We start from the raw sequence: 22,392 nt of genomic DNA on the forward strand, positions 1-22,392 counted from the left end.
CCTTTTTCTGAGCAAAAGACTTTCCTAAGCATTTGAAGTCAATTCTTGATCGTCTTTTTTCCCCTATTATTCATCATACTCCATAGATCTTTAAACTACTATTTATTTAAATACTTTTAAAATATTTTGTTCTCAAGATTTCTTGAAATTCCTGACCTGAGTCATCGTTGTGATCTGTCCTATCCTGTCACATCAAGTTACCTTACATTGAATAAACAGAAGAGAGGTTATAAACTTAGCATGCATACCACCTGACATGAAAATATTTGCCAGCTATTTCTTCTGCTTAAATGATTATGTTACAAATGTCTAGATTATTAGCTTGGAAAAACTATAAATTTTATGAAAACAATTTAATAGTCATCTCTGTACAGTATTCTAGTGCATATGTTTATGAGTGCACCTAATTCTAGAGAAGGAAAGGGGGTTTACTAGAAACATTTTTCTCTTGCACATTTTGTCTTTTCTTTTGCCCTTGCATATCCACGTATGTACTGAAGTTTGTTTTACTTCCTTCTTAGAGGCAGTTTACCAGGAACATGGTAACTACCTAGTACACATGGAATTTAGCCAGGAAATAAAATTCAATTAGTTCTTTAACAGAAGATTTACCCTGGAAGTACTTATGGTATTTGGATCTTTGTGACATTTTTTGTAACAAATGGTATGCTAACCTAAACAATTTTATTTCTGATTGCTAAGGCAACGTGAAGTGTTGGATATTTAGGTAGTGCTGGAGAAAAGAATTTTTCTGACTGAGGGAAAGTAATTAGTGTTAACACACACACAATAGTTTCCATTAATGTAAGTCATTTGTCTACATTAAGCAGTTATTAAAGAGTGCTTAGCCCTCTGTCTCACATTTTGTTATATAGGTTTCAATCAAAATATCCACTAGGTGAACAAGTCCATTCCTCCAGAAATGGCAGTTTTCCATTTAATAATTGAAGGAACCATTTAACAGCTTAAAGTCTGGAGTAAAAAAGTTCAGTTTCAAAGGTATAATAGAGTTTACATGAACTAGTGCTCAAAGCTACTTTCCTGCACTGTGCTATGAAAAAGGTATAAGTAGTCACTTTTGGCACTGTGAGTATAATATGGTAACCAAGGATGACAGAGAAAGCATTTTTCCTATCCTTTTTTAATGCCCCAGAACTCCACAAAAACTGAAAAACAAAATAACTCAAAAAAAAAAAAAAAAAAAAAGGTAACAAGCAGTGTTAGGCAGTAAGCAGTAAGGGAAATAGCAGTGGTCTTGAAATAAAAAATCAGGATGGCAAAGTGGTTCAGAATATGAGATTTGGAGTCAAACAAGAATGGTTTTAAGTTCTGCTTCTTAAACTTTGAGTCTCTATGTCCTCATTTATAAATGGGAAAACTAATACTTACTTACGCTTATAATTATGAAACACAACAGCGATTGCTGAGCCTAGCACCATACCTGAAAAATAACATGTGCTGGCAATAGTAGTATTTTATTTTTAATGAAGATTAGTTCCTTTATTCTCTTACCCTGATAATACTTCATTTTTAGATTCAGTAGAGAAGTTAAGAACATATGCTTTGAGGAAAAAGACCTATGTGTAACAGTCTCTCTGCATAGTACTTTCTTTCTTTATCTTTAAAACAGATATATTGCAAGACTGTCACAACCATTAAATGAGGTAATGCACCGTGTTCAACATATTCTCTAACATCTAGTAAGCATTTGCTAAATTATGGCTAAAATCAAACCTGGATTCTGGCTCCAGCTCTTGCACTGATCACTGTGTAACTATGAGCAAATTTTAGCTTTTCTGAATATCATCCCCAGAAGGGGCCTAACAACACGTGTCTTGTTTATCTTTTAGTTTGTTGAGATAATAAAATGCAAGAAAGCACTTTGAAAGCTATAAAGCCAATAAAAATGGAAGGTATTATTATGGTTCTGATGGCAGTTTAGAGGTTAAATACCAAACAAAGGGGATTTAAAAATCCATTTTATAGAATCAAGAGAGCTGCACTTTTGTTAGTTTTGCAGATAACATACAAGTCACAAATACTATAGAAGCACCATTTTTCTCCGTTGGGATTGGTTTATTATGGTACTCAGGATCAGAAATGTTACTTACTATGAATGTTTTATCCTGTCCATCACTCAGGAATAAGACTAACACTTGAATTGATGTAGTATAGAGTGTATTACAAATGTACTGAAGGTTTTTGTTGAACAGAAAGTTCTTTGGCCTCAGGAATTCACTTCTAGCAAAAATAATATTTTTTATGTTATTAGCTTAATGATAATTTGTAAAGAACTAATGCATCACTAGAATACTTTATGAATCCTGACACCTGCATTTCTTGAAAGGTGTGTATGTGCATGGTAGCAGCTGAAATAGATCAGCTTTAAATTCTACCTCACAGCAAACTATAAGGATGATTAGATCTAGGAATGTAGGGCATTTTATTTTCTTTAAGCCTTTGGGAACTAAGTGACTTACTTGTTCCTTGATTCCCTTAAGAATATAGATTTATGGTAATATGAAGCCTTTTGTAAATTTTAGAATGATTAAAAGGAGGTAAAGATACTACTTAATTTTGATAAAGCAGATGTGTTGTTTTTAACTTATAAAGTTTATAGACCAACTATATAGCATTGTTTTGTGAATAGTGGTTTCCAGGGGACAGGGTAAGGGTACAAGAAGATGACCTTAAGAGTCGATACAAATTCTGACATGTTACATAATTTTATACATGTAAAATAAATGTAAGAGGTCCAATTCTGCTCAAAAGTAAACTAATAATTTTATGATTTTGTCAGCTAGTATATGTGAAATCACTGTTTATTTAGAAATTACCCAATTCCTATATTAGCTTCTCTGCTTTAGCACTTTGAGGTTACTTTATACTGAAATTTATTGTAGCAAAACAAGTACTATAAAAGGGATTTAATTCAAAAGAATCTTTTGAATAAAGCAATTCCCCTAAGAAAATATTGAAACTAATTTTTTTCAATATGGGTTTGTACAATTAGGTAGATCTGAATAAATTATTTTTTCAGATATTAAATATTATCTAAAATTCTTCAGAATCTTTTTAAGATTTTATTTATTTATTCATGAGAGACGCAGAGACACAGGCAGAGGGAGAAGCAAGCTCCATGCAAGGAGCCTGATGCGGGACTCAATCCCAGATCCTGGGATCATGCCCTAAGCCGAAGGCAGGGACCCAATCGCAGAGCCACCCAGGCATCCCACAGAATTCTTTAGATCTTGACTGGGTTCTACCCATTCATCAAACCATATACATAAAGTTTTAGTGCTGAAAAAGACTTAGACTCTTGTAGTTCTGTCTCCTTATTTTATATATGAGCAAACTAAGATACAAAAAAGTGACTTCTAAAATGTCAAAGTTTGTAGCATATAACTGCATGAATCTATTTGTCCATCCGCATTTTGGGATTATTGATAAAAGATCTTTTTGTTGTACTCCACACTGGCCAAATGAGCACATAATCTGTTTATTCTTAACTTTATGGTTTCATTAGTTATTCTTGATATTACATACTAATCCTCAAGTAAAATTCTTCATTATTTACTTACAGAAAATTTAATTGGCAATAATTCTGTCCTGGATCAGCACAATTTACTATTCTGAAAATAAGTAAAACAGAGAAGAATGTTTTGAAACATTGACTCCTTTCTGAAAAGGAGAAAAAGGAAGGTCAAAACCCAAATAGTATAATATTTGAAACTTTCTCCACAGGAAAAGATTATTAACATCTTTTGCTAAGTGTCAATTTATGACTAGGTGAGTTCTGAAAAGATGACCTCTTGTTTTATGATATATTTAACATATTTTAGAATTCTGAATACTATTTAACTATTTAGATGATGGAGAAGTCTGACCTGAAAATAAATATCTAATTTAGAGAAAATCTATACTTAAGGTAATTAAGGACTGGTGTTATTAATATGTCACATTTTGTCACTGACAGTGGTAGGTTGCCACAAAGAAAGCAACAAAGGTTGTATACACATGCATTCTAAGGAATTCTGCTGAAAACTATAAATCTCTTAAGTTATACAAGTAATAGTCTTGTATAGATCTCTGCAGCTAAAGCAAAGCAGCTAGTCTTTGATGTGCTTATAAGTACAAAGGGTTTAGGATTATGTCTTTAGGCAAAGACGCCTAGAGGTAGGAAGGTATAGATCAAACCTGACATCATGACACAGTAAAGAGAAGGCTGGTGAAATGGAGCCACAAGTAGGTTGGCATGAATGAGTCTCCTAAGTCAAACAAGTAATAGAATGTGGCCTCTCAAGCAGTGTAGCTAAATAGTTAAATCCAATTTTAAATTGTAGAATTAAAAAAAAAACTTTTGTAGATTTAGAAGCTTTTTGTATAAATAATGAGGTATTTTAAGTATAAGAGCAAAGTTTAACCTTTATCTATGTATCATATACTGCATATTACTTTTATACAATTTTTACAATGGTAGGTACTGTGATTTTATAGAAAGTCAAAAAGACAGTTAAGAAGAACATAATAAAAATCAGGCTTCTGAATGATTTTTAATGATATGCAAACACCATCACAACAAACCACTGGGTAACAAAAAGGAAGATGAATGATTTGAATTTTTGTTAAATATGTGCTTAGTTAATAAAAGGAAGCAGAGTAGTATCAGTTTTCTCTGGGTGACATGAGTATTCTTTATTTTTATACTATATTTTTAATATTAAGTTCTTTAAAGCTCCCCATTAAGCCCAAATAAGCTTTTATATCAGAAATTTAAAATATTTTAAAGTGGGTTGGCAAATTATAAAGCCTACAGCCTTTTGATATAGGAGATGTGAAAGATCATGTAGAATAAGTATATTTGTAAGGATAATGCATTTGGAAAAATTTACTTATATGCAAAGATACAGGCAGGCACAGTAAGTGCAGTTGCAAACTATATTTGAATAGGATTTTAAAAATATTTCTGTTTCTGTGAATATGTGGATTATATAAAGGAAGACAGTTCCCCATTTTGCTATTTTCTTCTGCTAAATATTATTCTGCAAATCTCATTGTAACACATAAACTGCAGTTCTCCCTTCAAGGGGCTTATTATTTTTATAGTTAAAGGTGTTTCACTGGCTGTATGATTACCTCACTGAAGTTGTTTCCCAGACTTTCTTACACACCTAGGTGTGAAGCCTTAGAAGGAAACACAGGGAAAAGCTCTTTGAGATGGTTCTTGGCAATTTTTTTTAAATGATACCAAAAGTGTAAGCAACAAAGGCAGAAATAGGGGCACCTGGGTGGCTCGGTGTGCATCTGCCTTTTTGGCTCAGGGCGTGGTCCTGGGGTCCTGGGATCGAGTCCTGCATCAGGCTCCCACTAGGGAGCCTGCTTCTTTCTCTGCCTATGTGTCTGTCTCTCTCTCTCTGTCTCTCTCACGAATGAATAAATCTTAAAAAAAAAAAGTCGAAAATAAATAAATGGAATAAATAAGTGGAACTACATCAAACTAAAGAACTTATGCACAGCAAAAGAAACACTCCAAAATGATTTGTGAACCATATAACTGATAAGGAGTTAATATCCAAAATATACAAATAATTCACAATTGAGTAACAACAAAAAATCTGATCTGAATAAACTTTCAGGAGACAGACATACAGAAGGCCAACAAGGTCATGAAAATGTGCTCAACATCACTAATCATCAGGGAAATGCAAATCAAAACCACAATGAATAGTACCACATACTGTTTGAATGGCTATCATCAAAAAGAGAATAGCCAGGGGCACCTGGGTGGCTCATTTGGTTAAGTGTCTGCCTTCAGCTCAGGTTATGATCCCAGAGTCCTGGGATCAAGCCCTGTGTTGGGCTCCCTCCTCAGCATGGAGTCTGCTTCTCCCTCTGCCCCTAAACCTGTCTATTCCTGCTCTCTCTTGTTCTCTCTCTCAAATACATAAAATCTTTTTTTTTTTTTTTAAGATTTCATTTATTCATGAGAGAGAGAGAGAGAGAGAGAGAGACGCGGAGACACAGGCAGAGGGAGAAGCAGGCTCCACTCAGGAAGCCCAATGTGGGACTTTATCCCGGGACTCCATGGTCACGCCCTGAGCTGAAGGCAGGCGCTAAACCACTGAGCCACCCAGGGATCCCCTCAACTACATAAAATCTTATTAAAAAAAGAAAAAAGAGAATAGCCAATAAGTGTTGATGATGAGTTAGAGAAAAGGGACCTGTGGTGGTGAGAATGTAAATTGGTGCAAGTACTATGGAAAACAGTATGGAGGTTTCTCAAAAAATTGAAAATAGAACTACAGTATAATCCAGCAATCTTACTTTTTAGTATGTATGCAAAGGAAATTAAAAATATCTGTACTCTCATGTTTATTACAGTATTATTCACAATAACCAAGATAGGCAAACAACCTAAGTCTTCATCAGTAGATGAGTGGATAAGGAAGATGCAATATATATGTGTGTATATATATATATATGTACATGCAAGTTGATATATATGTATAAGTTGAGCCACGAGAAGAAGGAAATCCTGCCATTCGCAACCACATGGATGGACCTTGAGAGCATTATGTTAAGTGAGATAAGTCTGCAGACAGACAAGGACAAATACCGTACTGCTTACGTGTAGAATCTTTAACTCGCAGGATTAGTACAGCAGTGGTTGCCAGGAGGTGAGTGTGGGAGAATTTAATTAAGGAGATGTTGATCAAAGGGTACAAGTTTCCACTTATAATATGTTCTGGGGAATCTAATGCACAGCATTGGGAGTATAGTTAGCAGTACTATATTTTATTTTAAAATGTTTTTTAAACATTAAAATGTATTTTAAAATGTTAAAAGAGAAAATGTTAAAAGAGAAGAAATAGTAATAAGGTGATGATAGAGGTGTTAGCTAATACTACTATGGTGGTAATCCTACTGCACTTTATCTGTATCAGAAACATGTTCTACACCTTAAACAGCACAAGATAAGGTCACAGGAGTAAATATAAGAAATACAAGACAACTATGAGGAATAATCAGATATCACTGACAAACATCAAAGAACTTTCAAATGGAGAGATACCATATTCATGCTGCAATATTCAATATTGTAAAAATGTCAGTATTAGGTTAGTGCAGTTTCATTTAAAATACCTGGTAAAGTTGAGGTTCAAGGAAGATGGTGGAGTAGGAGGATCTTGAGCTCACCTCATCCCACGAACACTGAGATAACAGCTACATTAAGCACCTACCTATGAGAACAGTCCGCAGAACAGACCTTTCCACAGTCAATAGAGAGGAAGCTGCATTGAAAGGGTAGGAGGGGAATAGTAGACACAGTTGGGGACTGAACACTAAAAGTGGGGAGAAGGGAGAGGATCAGACCCAATGTCAGGCATCCAGGCACTGGGAAGACAAGTCTCCATAACATCTAACTTTAAAAACCAGTCAGGCTTAACTTTGGGAGCTTTTAAAATGAGTGCACTGTAAATCTGGGTGCTTTAAAAATCAGTGGGCTTGGGATCCCTGGGTGGCGCAGCGGTTTGGCACCTGCCTTTGGCCCAGGGCGCGATCCTGGAGACCCGGGATCGAATCCCACGTCAGGCTCCCGGTGCATGGAGCCTGCTTCTCCCTCTGCCTGTGTCTCTGCCTCTCTCTCTCTCTGTGTGTGACTATCATAAATAAATTAAAAAAAAAAATCAGTGGGCTTAACTCTGGGAAGGCTGAAGGATGGCAGTAAACTCAGTCCCCACCCTTAAAGAGTGAACATAATAACCTGGCCAGAGACACAACAGCCATTTGAAAAGTGAGCATACAAAAAGATTTACTTACTAATCTCAGAACATGCAGTGAAAGGGAAGGACTCTTTAGGATATTTGTACAGGAGCAGAAGTGCTGACAGGTGTCCTTTCTCTTCCTCTCCCCCAGACTAGCTGGACACTTGTGGGAACCGGTGGTAACCCTCTCCAGCCACCCTGCCAGCACCGGCATGCCCACCTGTGTTCCACCCGGACCTGCCTACCTCACCCGCATCCCTCCAGAGTGGCTCCTGCTCTCTCACATCTTGCAAGGAGCTCCGGTGGGGCCAGCACCTGCCCTGGCAAGCGTGTAAGACAAGCCCATACCCCAGTGTGCCAGCAGATCCAACAACCAAGCCCTTTTGGCTACGTGGTATAAAGCCTAGCTGCTTGGTGCACCTGCAACTGTGGCAGAGAGGCTAACTGCAGATATTTAGTCTGACTGCTCACCCTGCCCTCCACTAAAAGCCTCTCGGTTGGCCATGCAGACAGCCAGTTCTGCCGTTCAGTGTAGCTGCAGCTGTGCAGTGGCTGATTACAGACAGCTAGCTTGGCTGCTGACCCTACTCACCTCCGAGCCCACGGTGGCCTCAGACATCCCTCTCGACAGCACAGAGACCAAACCCGTCTGGTGCACCCACAGCAGGCAAAGTGGGTCACAGCAGCAGGCTGGTCTGAAGGCAAACATGGTTCAGTGACAACAGCAGGGTGCATGTGGCTACAGAGCAGACACCCCTGGAGTGCCTGGTTCTGGTGACCAGTGGGGATTGCACTATGGAGCACCACAGGACCTCCGCTACACAAGGCCACTACTTTCAAGACCAGGAAACATATCTGATTTTCTAATACACAGAAACAAACCCAGAGAGTTAGACTTACAAAAAACGTTAAAAGGAATTCTTTGGGTGGAAATAAAAGGCCATAACTAGAAATAAGAAAACTGTAAAGGAAAAAAATTCATGGGTAAAAGTAAACACATAGTAGAGGTAATAGAAGATCTATTATAAAACCAGGATGGAGGTTAAAACACAAAAACAGTAAGTAAAATAAAATATATCTACAAAAACCAATCAAGGGATACATACAAATAATATAAAATATGAAAAAAAATGACATCATAAACATAAAACATGCAGGGAGGAATAAAAATTTAGTGCTTTTAGAATGTGTTTGGACTTACACAAACATCAACTTAATATAGACTGCTGTGTACATAATGTTAAATATGAACCTAATGGTAACCATATATCAAAAACCTCTAATACAAAAAAAATCTCTAATACACAAAAAACAAAGCTTAGCATAACACTACACAAAGCCATGAAATCACAAAAGAAGGAACAGAGAACTACAAGAATAACCAGAAAACAAGTAATAAAATGGCAGTAAGTATGTTCCTATTAGCAATTACTCTAAATTAAATGGACTAAACACTCCAAAAGACATAGGGTGACTGAATGGATTAAAAAAAAAAAAACAAGACTCACCTATGTGCTGCCTACAAGAGACTCACTTCAGACCTAATGACACATACAGAAAGTGAAGGGAGAGAAAACATACCATGCAGATGGAAACAGAAACAAAAAACCTGTAGCAATACTTATATCAGAAAAGTCAGACTTTTAAAAAACTTCAGCATGAAACAAGGATTATTTCATAATGATAAAGAGAACAACCCAACAAGAGGATAGAAGTTGTATATATCTATGCACCCAACATTGGAATATATAGATACATAAAGGAAATATAAACAGACATAATGAAAAATATTGACAGTAATATGGTAAGGAACTTTAATACCCCACTTATATCAAAGGATAGATCATTCAGATAGAAAATCAACAAGGAAACACTGACTTTGAATGACACATTAGACCAGGTAGACTTAGATACATACGGAACATTTCATCCAAAAATAATAGAATATACATACTTTTCAAGTGCACACAGAACATTTTCAAGGATAGATCACAAGGTAGGCCACAAGTCTAAATAAATATAAGATTGACAACATGCTACAAAACAGTCATCAAAAAAATCAAAGAAGAAATTTTAAAAAATGAAAACACATCAGTTCAAAATCTTTGGGATTCAGCAAAAGCTGTTCTAAAGAGGGAACTTAATAGTGATACAGGCCTACCACAAGAAACAAAAATTTCAGAAAACCTAACTTTATATGTAAAAGAGCTAGAAAAAGAACAAAATCTAAAGCTAGTAGAAAGAAGGAAATAATAAAGATGAGAGCAGAAGTAAATGAAATAGTCTGTAAAACAATAGAAAACATCAATTAAGCCAGGAACAGATTTGTTGAAAGGATCAACAAAATTGATAAACCCTTAGCCAGATTCATCAAGTAAAAGAGGACTCAAAATCAGAAATGGAGAAAATGTAACTGACGCCACAGAAATATAAAGGATTGTAAGAGGATATTATGAAAAATTACATGCCAACAAATTGTGGACAAACTAGAAGAAATGGGTAAATTTGTAGAAATACATAATCTTCCCCAATCCACTTAGGAACAAACAAAATTTGAACAGACTGATTATTAGTGATGGAATTAAATCAATAATGACAAAACTCCCAACAAACCAATGTCCAGAACCAGACAGCTTCACAGAGAATTCTACCAATTATTTAAGAAGAATTAATGCCTATTCTTAAACTTTTCCAAAACATAGAAGAGGAAGGAAAACTTCCAAATTTATCCTACAGGACAAGCATTACCATGATACCAAAACTAAACAAAAATACTACAAAGAAAAAGAAAAAGAACATTTCAAACCAATACTCTGTTGTATATAGACGTAAAAATCTATAACAAATATAACAAGATGAATTTAAAAACTTTAAGAGAATCATTTGCCATGATCAAGTGGCATTTATCCCAGGGATGCAAGAGTGGTTCAATATTCATAAACCAACCAATGTGATAAACTTCATTAATAGGATAAAAAAACATACGATAATCTTATCTCAAAAGATGGGAAAAAGTGTTTGACACAATGCAACATCCACTCATGATAAAAGCTTTTAACAAAGTGTGTACAGAAGGACTATACCGCCACATAATAAAGCCCGTATGTGAAAAAGCCGCAGCTATCTCAAACTCAACAGTGAAATTACTTCTAGGATCAGAAACAAGACAAGCGTATCCATTCCCACTTCTTTTATTCAACATAGTACTGGAATTCATAGCCGCAGCAATCAGACAAGAAAAGGAAGCAAAAGGCATGCAAATTGGTAAGGAAGAAGTAAAATTCTATTTATAGCTGACATTATATAGAAAACCATAAAAACTCCACCAAAAATTTATTAGAAAAAATGAATTTAGGAAAGTGCCTGGTTATGAAATCAATATACAAAAATATGTTGCATTTCTATACACCAACAAAGAGCTATCAGAAAAATTAAGAAGACAATCCCATTTACAATTTCAGCAAAAAATAAAATATGGACAAATAAACTTAACTAAGGAGGTTAAAAGACTTGTACTCTGAAAATTTTAAAACGTTGATGAAAGAAATTGACAGTGACATAAATAAATGGAAAAATACCATGCTCATGGATTGGAAGAATCAATATTGTTAAAATGTCCATAATATCCAAAGCAATCTACAGATTCAGTCAAATTCTAATCAAATGACCAATATTTCTCTTAGAACTAGAACAAATAATCCTGAAATCTGTATAGAACCACAAAAGACCTCAAAGTAGCCAAAGTAATCTTCAGAAAGGAGAATAAAGCTGGAGGTATCACAATCCCAGATTTCAAATTATTCTAAGGCTATAGTAATCAAAACAGTATGGTACTTATACAAAACCAGACACGTAGATCCATGGCAATAGAGAGCCCAGAAATAAATGCTCACTCCTGTGGTTAACTAATCTTTGACAATGGAGGCAAGAATATATAATGAGGAAAACACCATCTCTTCAATAAATGGTGCTAGGAAGATAGACCAGTTTATCACACCATAAACAAAAAATTAGCTCAAAATGGCTGAAAGACCTAAATATGAGACTTGAAACCATAAAACTTCCCAAGGAAAATATAGTCATGTCTTTGACATCAGCCTTAGCAATATTTTTCTGGAATTTTTTCTCCCCAAGCAAGGGAAACAAAAGCAAAAATAAACAATGGGGATTATATCAAATTAAAAAGCTTTTGCATAGTGTAGGAAACCAACAACAGAACATAAAGAGAACCTAGTGAATGGGAGAAGTTGTTTGGAAATGATGTCTGATAAGGGGTTAACATCCAAAATATATAAAGAGGTCAGCCCTGGTGGCCCAGTGGTTTAGCGCCGTCTTCAGCCTGGGGTGTGATCCTACAGACCTGGGATCGAGTCCCACGTCAGGCTCCCTGCATGGAGCCTGCTTCTCCCTCTGCCTGTGTCTCTGCCTCTCTCTCTCTCTCTCTCTCTCTCTCTCTCTCTCTCTCCCTGTGTCTGTCATGAATAAATAAATAAAATCTTTAAAAAAAAAAACAAAATATATAAAGAATTTATATGACTCACCCATTCCCCAAAACCCCAAATAGTCTGATTAAAAAATGGGTAGAGAACCTGAATAGACATTTTTCCAAAGAAGACATATAGCCAAGAGACACATAAAAAGATGCCCACCATCACTAATAATCAGAGGAATGGAAACCAGAATCACAATGAGATATCATTTCAAAGCAATCAGAATGGCTAGTATCAAAAAGACAAAAGCATTAGTGAGGATGTGGATAAAAGAGAATAGTCATGTACAGTTGGTAAGATGTAAATTGGTGTCGCCACTATGAGAAACAGTAAGGAGGTTCATCAAAAAATTAAAAATGGAAATATCATAGAACCCAATAATTACATACCTGAATATTTTTCTGAAGAAAGTGAAAACACTAATTCAAAAAGACGTAGATGTCATTTTTGCAGAATATTTACAATAGCTAAGATATGGAAGCAATGCAAGTGGTCATCAGTAGATGAATGGATAAATACAATGTGATTTGTGTGTGTGTGTTTGTATACATGTTTGTATCACACACCACACACAAAGGAATATTACTGAACCATATAAAAAAGGGAAATCTTGCCATTTGAGACAACATAAATGGACCTAGAGGGCATCATGCTAAGTGAAGTAAGTCAGACAGAGAAAGACAAATACCACATAACTTCATTTATATGTGGAATTAAAAAACAAAACAACTGAACAAACAAAAGAAACTGACTCATAAATACAAGAAATTGGTAGCTGCCACAGGGAGGTGGGTAGGGATAACCAAAATAAGTGAGGGCAGCCTGGTGGCACAGCAGTTTAGTGCCGCCTGCAGCCCAGGGTGTGATCCTGGAGACGCGGGATCGAGTCCCACTGTGGGCTCCCTGCATGGAGCCTGCTTCCCCCAAAGGCAGGCGCTAAACCGCTGAGCCACCCAGGGATCCCCTCTCATGAATAAATAAAATCTTAAAAAAAAATAAATGAAAGAGATTAAGAACCATAAGCTTCCATTTGTAAAATAAGTAAATCACAAGCATGAAAAATATACAGGAAGTACAGTGAATAATACTGTAATAAGTTTGCATGGTGACACAGTAACTACCATAATCATGCTTATTTAATAATGTATATAATTGTTGAATAAATATGTTGTACACCTTCAACTAATATTATGTATCAATTGTATTTCAACAAATAAGTAAAGACTTTAAGCCAGAATTCCTTAAAACAGTGAGATACCGGGTCCAAGATGGCGATGGAGGGAGACCCTGAACTCCCCCTCCTTTGCAGACACACCAAATCTATACCTGTTTACACAGCAGTTCCTCCTAAAGAACCGTGCACTGGTAGAACGGTTTCCTCACAACAAAAGAGTAACCACACAGACAATGTCAAGATAGAGACATAATGATGAAAGGACCACTCTTTCCTGATGCTGCAAACAGCAGTGAGGAGGGATAGTACTGAGGACCATAAGCAGGTTTGTCAGTCGCGTGGGATGGAACAAAAGCTGTAGTTTAAAAGAGTAACTAGAATACAAGTGAATAAGACCTAGAACCCTCCCAAATAGTGGGAGCTGCTGGAATTCTTTCCAGGTTAAAGGGGGCAGGTGAGTGCCAGCTTACATTCTCTTCAACCTTGATGGCACAGAGTGGACCAGGGTCTGGACATTACAGCCAGTCTGCAGTCTCAGTGAGTTTTAGATCCCTTGCTCCCTGCAGTCCCAGACACCCTGAGGCATAGAAAAAAAGCTGTTGTTTAAAAGAGTGACTAAAATATAAAGGAACTAGCCCTAAAACCCTACCAAATAGTGGAGGAGCTGCTGGAACTCTGGGTCAGAGAGGCTGGTGAGCGCCAAGGTTTACATAAACCCTCCACCTTGATAGTGTGGATAGGATTGGGTCCATGTATCCTAGATGGCCTACCACTTCTGTGAGCCCTGTGCCCCTAGCTCACACCATCCCTCGCCATTCCAAGGTGGCCCCGGTGCAGTACATGCTGCAGCTCTACGATGTCACCAGGGTGGCATAGGCACGGTGCACCCTAGAACACCCTGGCTCAGAGTTCTTCAGGATCTCCTGGCTCATACTTGCTTTGGAACCAATTACCCTGCCAAAGGCCCCCCAGCACAGAGCAACCTAGGACACCATAGCTTGCATCTGCTTCAGCAATTCTGCAGGGACACCCTCTGTGTGGGAAATCTTGGGACTGTCCCAGCCTATGCCCACTTAAGATATGGCCATTCCACTAGGGCAGCCCCAGCAGGGAATGTCCTATGACTCCTCGCTCATGCCAGCCACACTGCCACCCAGTGGCAGGGTAAAATCATACACAAGACCACTCCTTCACATTTCAGAGAAGCAGCTGTCCTGCATAATTCATAGGAACAGTCACAGGAAGTAGGCCTAAAATCAGGAATCAGAGAAATACTCCCCAAGTGAAAGAACAAAACCAAAATAAAAGAAACAGATAAGCAATATACCTGATAAATAATTGAAAGTAATGATCATAAAGATATAAAAATTATATATCAACCAATTGGACAACCTAGAAGAAATGGATACATTCCTAGAAAACTACAGTCTTCCAAAACTGGATCAAGAAGAAATAGAAAATCTGAACAGACCAATTAGTAGTAACAGGACTGAATCTCTAATCAAAAAACTCTTATGGGATTGAGCCTCACATTGGGTTCTGTGTTCTGTGTTCTGTGTTTACCGTATGAAGAAAAAGGTGGAAGAACTGAGACCTTCAACAAAGAGATAGAAAATATGAGAAAGAGCCAATCAGAATGGAATACAGTAATGGAAATGAAAAATATACTGGAAGGAATCAATAGTTTCATGGATACAGAAGAATGGATCAGTGATCTGGAAGACATGGTAATAAAAGGCATCCAATCTGAACAGCTAAAGAAAAAAATAATTTAAAAAAATGAAGACAGGTTAATGGATCCCTTGGAAGGGAGCAAGAGAACAGAAGACAGTTGTATACAAGGGACTCCACAAGGGTGACAGCTGATTTTTCAGCAAAAACTTTGTAAGTCAAAGCATGTGATGTTTTATATTCAAAGTCCTAAAAGGAAAAACTTGCAGCCACGGATATCCTACCCAGCAAGGTAATCACTCAAAATAAAGGAGAGAGAAAATGTTTCTCAAACAAGTTTAAAAAGGTCATGACCGCTAAACCAGCCTTACAGGAAATGTTAAATGGACTTCTTTATGTGGCAAAGGCTATAGTTAGGAGAAAAATAAGAATTTAAAAAATATAATACCTAACATATATATGTAAAACATGGAAAGGGTAGTAAAAGTGCTCTTACAATGTGTTTGAACTTAAATTGCTATCAACTTAATACAGACTTCTATATACATAAGGTGTTATATATGAACCTTTTGGTAACCACAAGCCCATACTTATAATAAAGATTCAAGAAACTAAGAATACCAAGCATTCCTTTATTAAAGAGAGTGTTAAAGAGAGTTATCAATTGCAAAAAGAGAAAAATTACAAAACCCAGAAAATAATGAACAGAATGTCTGTAAGTACATACCTATCAATAATTACTCTAAATGTAAAGGGTCTAAATGCTCAAATCAAAAAACAAAGGCTTACGGAATGGATTTAAAAAAAAAAAACAAGACTCATATACTGCTTAAAAGGGAACCACTTGAGACTGAAAGACACACAAAGACTTTAGGTAAAGAGATGGAAAAGATGTACCATGTAAATGGAAGCAAGAAAAAAAAAGCCAGGGTGGCAATACTTATATCAGACAAAATAGTCTTAAAGACTGCAGCATGAGACAAAGAAGGACAGTTCATAATGATAAAAGGATCAGTTTAACCAGAGGGTACCTATCTATCTACCCAATACTGAAATACTTTAATACATAAAGGAAACATTAGCAGACACAATGGAAGTTAATGATGGCAATGCAATAATACAAAGGAATTAATACCCCACTTACATCAAAGGATAGAACATCCAGACAGAATATCAATATGAAAACAGTGGGAATGCAGACTGGTGCAGCTACTCTGGAAAACAATATGGAGATTACTCAAAGTTAAAAATAGAACTTGGTCAGCGGTTTAGTGCCACCTTCAGCCCAGGGTCTGATGCTGGAGGCTGGGATTGAGTCCCCACATCAGGCTCCCTGCATATGCATACAGCCTGCTTCTCCCTCTGCCTGTGCCTCTGCCTCTCTCTCTCTCTCTGTCTCTCTCTCACTCTGCCTCTCTCTCTCTCTCTGTGTCTCTCATGAACAAATAAATAAAATCTTAAAAAAAAAATAGAACTACCCTACTGTCCAGCAATTGCACGACTAGGGTTTACCCAATGGATACAAAAATACTAATTCAAAGGGACACATGTACCCCAATTTTTATAGCAGCATTATCAACAATAGCCAAATTATGGAAAGAGCCCAAATATCCATCAACTGATGAATGGATATAGAGGTAGTAAGGTATGGGATATTACTCAGCCATCAAAAAGAATGAAGTCTTGCCATTTGCACAGTGTGGATGGAGGTAAAGTGTATTATGGTATGTAAAATAAGTCAAAGACAAATACCGTAAGATTTCATTCATATGTGGAATTTAAGAAACAAAACAAATGAAATGGGAAAAAGAGAGGCAAAACAAGAAAAACTCTTAACTATGGAAAACAAAATGATGGTTACTGTAGGGGATGTGTGTGTGTGTGTGTGTGTGTGTGTGTGTGGATTAAACAGGTGATGGATATTAAGGAAAACACTTGTGATGAGTACTGGGTATTGTAAGTGATGAAACATTACATTCTACACCTGAAACTAATATTGCACTGTGTGTTAACTAGCTGAAAATTTAAAAAAAAAAAAAAAACTTGTAAAAAAGAAAGAAAGAAAGAAAGAAAGAAAGAAGAAAGAAAGAAAGAAAGAAAGAAAGAAAGAAAGAAAAGTGTCTTTAAAAAACAAAGGAGACCAGATGGACTTACCAGATATGTATAGAACATTCCACCCAAAAGCAACAGAATACACATTCTTTTCAGGTGCACATGGTACATTTTCTGGGATAGATCAGAAGGCAGGCCACAAAATAAGTCTTAATCAGTAGAAGAAGATTGGTATCCTATGCATCTTTTCTGAACACACCACTATGAAACTAGAAATCAGTCACAAAATCCACAAATATGTGGATGCTAAACAACATGCTACAAAACAAACAGTTGGTCCACAAAAAAAAATCAAATAGGAAATCAAACACTGGAAATAAAATGAAAACACAATGGTTCAAAATCATTGAGATGCAGTGAAAACAGTTCTAAGAGCGAAGTTTATATCAATATTGAGATACATCAAGAAACAAAAGTCTCAAACAATATAACCTAACAATTATAAGGATCTAGAAAAAGAAGAACAAGCAAAGCCAAAGATGAGTATAAGGAAGGAAAAAGGAAGGAAAAAACAGGTATCAGAATAGAAGTATAGATAGGAGAAACAAACAAAAAAAAAAAAAAAAAAAAAAGAAGAGTGAAACCAAGAGCTGTGTTTTTTTAAAGATCTACAAAATTGATAAACTTTTAGCCAGATACATCAGAAGAAAAAGAGAGGATCCAAGTAAATAAATTCAGAAATGAAAGAGGAGAAGTAACAAAATACTATAGAAATACAAAGGATTAAAAGAGACTACTACAAAAAATTATATATCAACCAATTGGACAACCTAGAAGAAATGGATACATTCCTAGAAAACTACAGTCTTCCAAAACTGGATCAAGAAGAAATAGAAAATCTGAACAGACCAATTAGTAGTAACAGGACTGAATCTCTAATCAAAAAACTCTTATGGGATTGAGCCTCACATTGGGTTCTATGTTCATTGTGGAGTCTGTCTCTCTCCCTCTATTCCTACCCCCCATTTGTGCTCTCTCAGTCTCTCTCTGAAATACAAAAATAAATAGAAATCTTTAAAAAACAGTACCCATTTTCCTTAAAGTATTCCAAACAACAGAAGAGAAAGGAAAACTTCCACATATATTCTACAAGACTGGCATACCTCAATACCAAAGCCAAAGACACTAAAAAAAAAAAAAAAAAAAGAGAGAAAACTATAGGCCAGTAACCCTCATGAACAAAGATACATAAACCCTTCACAAAATATCAGCAAACAACATTCAATGACATTAAAAGGATCATTCATTACAAGTAAGTGGGCTTTATTCCGGGAAGGCAAAGATGGTTCAATATTTGCAAACCATCCAATGTGCCAAACCACATTAATAAAATGAAGGATAAAAATCACAAGATCATTTCAATAGATGTTAAAAAAAAAAAAGAGCATTTGACAAAATTCAACATCTATCTCTGACAAAAGCTCTCAATAAAGTAGCTTTACAGGGAATATGACACCACATAATATAAGCCATATATGAGAAATCCACAGCTAATATTATATTTAATGGTAAAATGCTGAGAGCTTTTCCTCTAAGAGCTCAAGTAAGACCAGGATGTCCATTCTCACCACTTTCACTGAACTGTGGAAGTCACAACCACAGCACTCAGACACGATAAAGAAATCAGAGGCATTCATGTTAATAAGGAAAAAGTTAAAATGTCACCATTTGCAGATGATATGATACGATACATAGAAAACTCTAAAAACTCCCTCAAAAGCCTACTAGGAATGATAAATAAATTCAGTAAAGTTTCAGCACAAAATTAATACACAGAAATGAGTTGAGTTTCTATACACTAATAATGAAGTGGCAGAGAAATTAAAAAAAAAAAAAAACCATTCCATTCACAATATCACTTAAAAAAATACCTAAGAAGAAACTTAATCAAGGAGGTAAAAGACTTGTACTCTGAAAACTATAAAATGCTGATGAAAGGAATTGTAGACACAGAAAAATGGAGATATTCTATGATTATGGATTGGAAAAACCAGTATTGTTAAAATGTCCATAATACCCAAAGTAATCTGCAGTTTCATTGCAATCCCAATAGCTTTTCCCCGCACAGAACTAGAATAATCAAAAATTGGTATGGAACAACAAAAGATCCTGAATAGGCAAAGCAATTGTGAGATATATTACAATCCCAGATTTCAAGATACACAATAAAGCTGTAGTAATCAAAAACAGTATGGTACTGACACAGAAACAGACACATAGATCCATGACATAGATCAGACAATCCAGAAATAAACCCACACTTACAAGGTGAATTAATCTTCAGAATTTACAATGGAGAAAAGACAGTCTCTTCAACAAATGGTGCTAGGAAAACTGGACAGCTATATGCAACACAAACTGGACTACTTTCTTATACCATACAAAAAAAAAAAAGCTCAAATTGGATTAAAGACTTAAATGTTAAACCTAAAACCATAAAACCTTAGAAGAAAACGTAATAATTTATTTGACAGCAGACTTAGCAGTATCTTCTAGGCCTGTCTCCTCAGGCAAGGAAACAAAAGCAAAAATAAACCATTGAGACCACACCAAAATTAAAAGCGATTGCTTTTTCCTCTAAGAAAAGTGAAACAAGTCATCCACAAAACAAAAAGCAACCTTCTGAATGGGATTAGATATTTGCAATGATCCATCTGATAAGCAGTTAATATTAAAAATATGTTAAGAATGTGTACAAAAAAAAATGTGTACAACCCACCACCAAAAAACTCACCAATCTAGTTAAAAAAATGGAAAGAGTACCTACCTGAAGACATTTTCCCCAAAAAGACAAACATATGGTCAATAGGTACATGAAACAGAGCTCGACATTTGCAGAATTATGCAAAATCAAAACCACAATGAGATACCACTTTATACCTGTCAGAAAGGCTCTATTCAAAATGACAAGATATAAGTGTTGTCGAGGATGTGGAGCTAAAGGTACTTTTATCTATTGTAAATTGGTAGAGCCACTGTGGAAAGCCATGTGGATGTTTCTCAGAAAATTAAAAAAAATAGAAAAAAAAACAAAAACCATATAATCCAGTAATTCCACTACTGGGTATTTACCCAAAGAAAATGAAAACACTAATCTGAAAATATATATGTACCCCTATATATGGCAGCATTATTTATAATAGCCAAGATAGGGAAATAACCCAAGAGTCTATCAATAGATTAATGGATAAAGAAAATGTAACACACACACACACACACACACACACACACACACTCCACCATAAAAAAGAGTAAGATCTTGCTATTTGAGGCAGCATGGATGGACCTAAGGATATTATGCTAAGTGAAATGAGTCAGACATAGATAAATACACAGAATCTAAAAAAACAAACAAAAGCAGAAACAGACCTGTAATTATAGAGAAAAACTGAGGGCTGCCAGAGGGGACATGGGTGGGGGATGGGTAAATTAATGAAGGGGAAGTAGAAGATACAGGCTTCCAGTTACAGAATGAAGTCATGAGGTGAAAGGTACAGTATAGGGAATCTAGTCAGTGGTACTGGAATAGCAGATGGTGACAGAGGATAGCTACACTTGTGAACATGAAATAGGATATAAACTTGTGGTATAACTATGCTGTACAGTTGAAACTAATGTAATATTGTGTGTCAACTATACTTCAATTAAAAAAAAAACACTGAGATATTTGTGCAAGTACAAAGAGACCAATTAAATAAAAAGCCTAGGAACATATATTTATATATGTATGTGTGTGTGTGTCACATATGCCAAATATTAATGTTTAGCCACCACAATGGCTAAAATGCACGACAGACGATATCATGCACCAGTGAGCATGGAGCAAGCTGTACTGTTATGGACTGCTGGTGAGAAGACAAATTGTTACAGCTCCTTAGGAAAACTGGAAATAGCTATTGTCAGGGAGCAGATTTTTCCACCTAAGCTATGCATCTTTGGGATGTGGAGAAAGGGGAACCCTCTTGCACTGGTGGGTTGGTGGGAATGCAAACTGGTGTAGCCACTCTAGAAAACAGGACGGAAATTTCTCAAAAAATTGAACACAGAACTACCAGCAATCACACTACTAGACATTTACCTGAAGAATAAAAAAAATACTTCTTCAAAGGGATACATGCACCCCGATACTTATAATGGCATTATCAACAGCCAAATTATGGAAGGAACCCAAATGTTCATCAACTGATGAATGGGTAAAGAAGAAGTGGTGTGTATGTATGTATGTATGTATACATGTGTACATATATACATGCATACAATGGAATATTACTCAGCCTTAAAAAAGAATGAAATCTAATATTAAATCACTGTATGTTAGCTGGAATTTAAATAAAAACTTTTTTAAAAAGAATATATAAATTTGATTCAAAAATGTCTCTTTGGCATATTGATTATTCTGAGCTGGTATGTTTAAAGAAACTGTAGATATTAGAAGATCTCTGAAACCTAAGTTTCCATGTATAAGGGAAACCTCCATTTATAAGGGTGTCTCCCTTGGTATCAGGAAGAAGGGGATTACCCTTAAATGTCTAGAAACTGTTACCAGTGGAAAAGGCATGAATTTAAATCTGCATGACAACTTCAGTCTTGTTTACTATGCTTTTTATGGTACCCTCCATAACTAATCCTCTACCTGCAAATCTTCTTTTGTCTTTAGATGGAGATGGTATTTAAGCTGGTGGCTTCAGCTGTTTTGGTGAGATATTCAGTTTTCCTGGGTTAAACCTTGTTTCATTTTCCATTAATCAGTCTTTTTTTTTTCTTGGATCTTTTAAAAAATTTGAATACAATTAGCCAACATATCGTTAGTTTCTCTATTAATCAGTCTTATATAAATTTTTTAGTTCAGGTGGAAAAACCTTAAAGGACAGAGGAAAATTTTTTCTTTTCCCACACTACTGAAGTTGAACATATGAATATATCCTTTGTCCCAGCAAATCCACTTTAAGCACATACCCAGCAGATCCACGTTTTACATCATAAAGTTGAGTGAAAGGAGCCAAATACCAAAGAATAATATATATTCCACTTATTTAAAATTTGAAAGAATGGTAAAACTAATTTATAGTGTTATAAGTAAAGATAGTTGGGCCAGGATGTAGTACCTTAAGGTAGATATGAGAGGGATTGTGTGGTCCTGGTAATGTATGTTACTTGGTCTGGGTAATGGTTATGAGAA

At 35.9% G+C, this 22,392-nt stretch overlaps 1 protein-coding gene across 15 annotated transcripts in view; it reads right to left on the reverse strand.

The window, feature by feature from the left end:
• WDPCP (WD repeat containing planar cell polarity effector) overlaps positions 1–22,392 on the reverse strand; it is a 424,783-nt gene that overhangs the window by 117,492 nt on the left and 284,899 nt on the right. Inside the window, exon 16 of one of the 15 annotated variants that reach the window (XR_005366139.1) lies at positions 21,849–21,981. The exons of 13 other annotated variants lie outside the window; for them this stretch is intronic. Coding sequence is in view for 1 of the 2 variants with exons in the window: in XM_038551414.1 (XP_038407342.1) it covers positions 21,959–21,981 (23 nt within the window). In the remaining variant the exon portion in view is untranslated. Of the gene's footprint in view, positions 1–21,848; positions 21,982–22,392 lie in introns of those variants that run through there. One more of the 15 variants, XM_038551414.1, reaches the window with a different exon arrangement.

Source organism: Canis lupus, chromosome 10 (assembly GCF_011100685.1).
Source record: "Canis lupus familiaris isolate Mischka breed German Shepherd chromosome 10, alternate assembly UU_Cfam_GSD_1.0, whole genome shotgun sequence".
In the NCBI taxonomy this organism is placed as follows: Eukaryota; Metazoa; Chordata; class Mammalia; order Carnivora; family Canidae; genus Canis; species Canis lupus.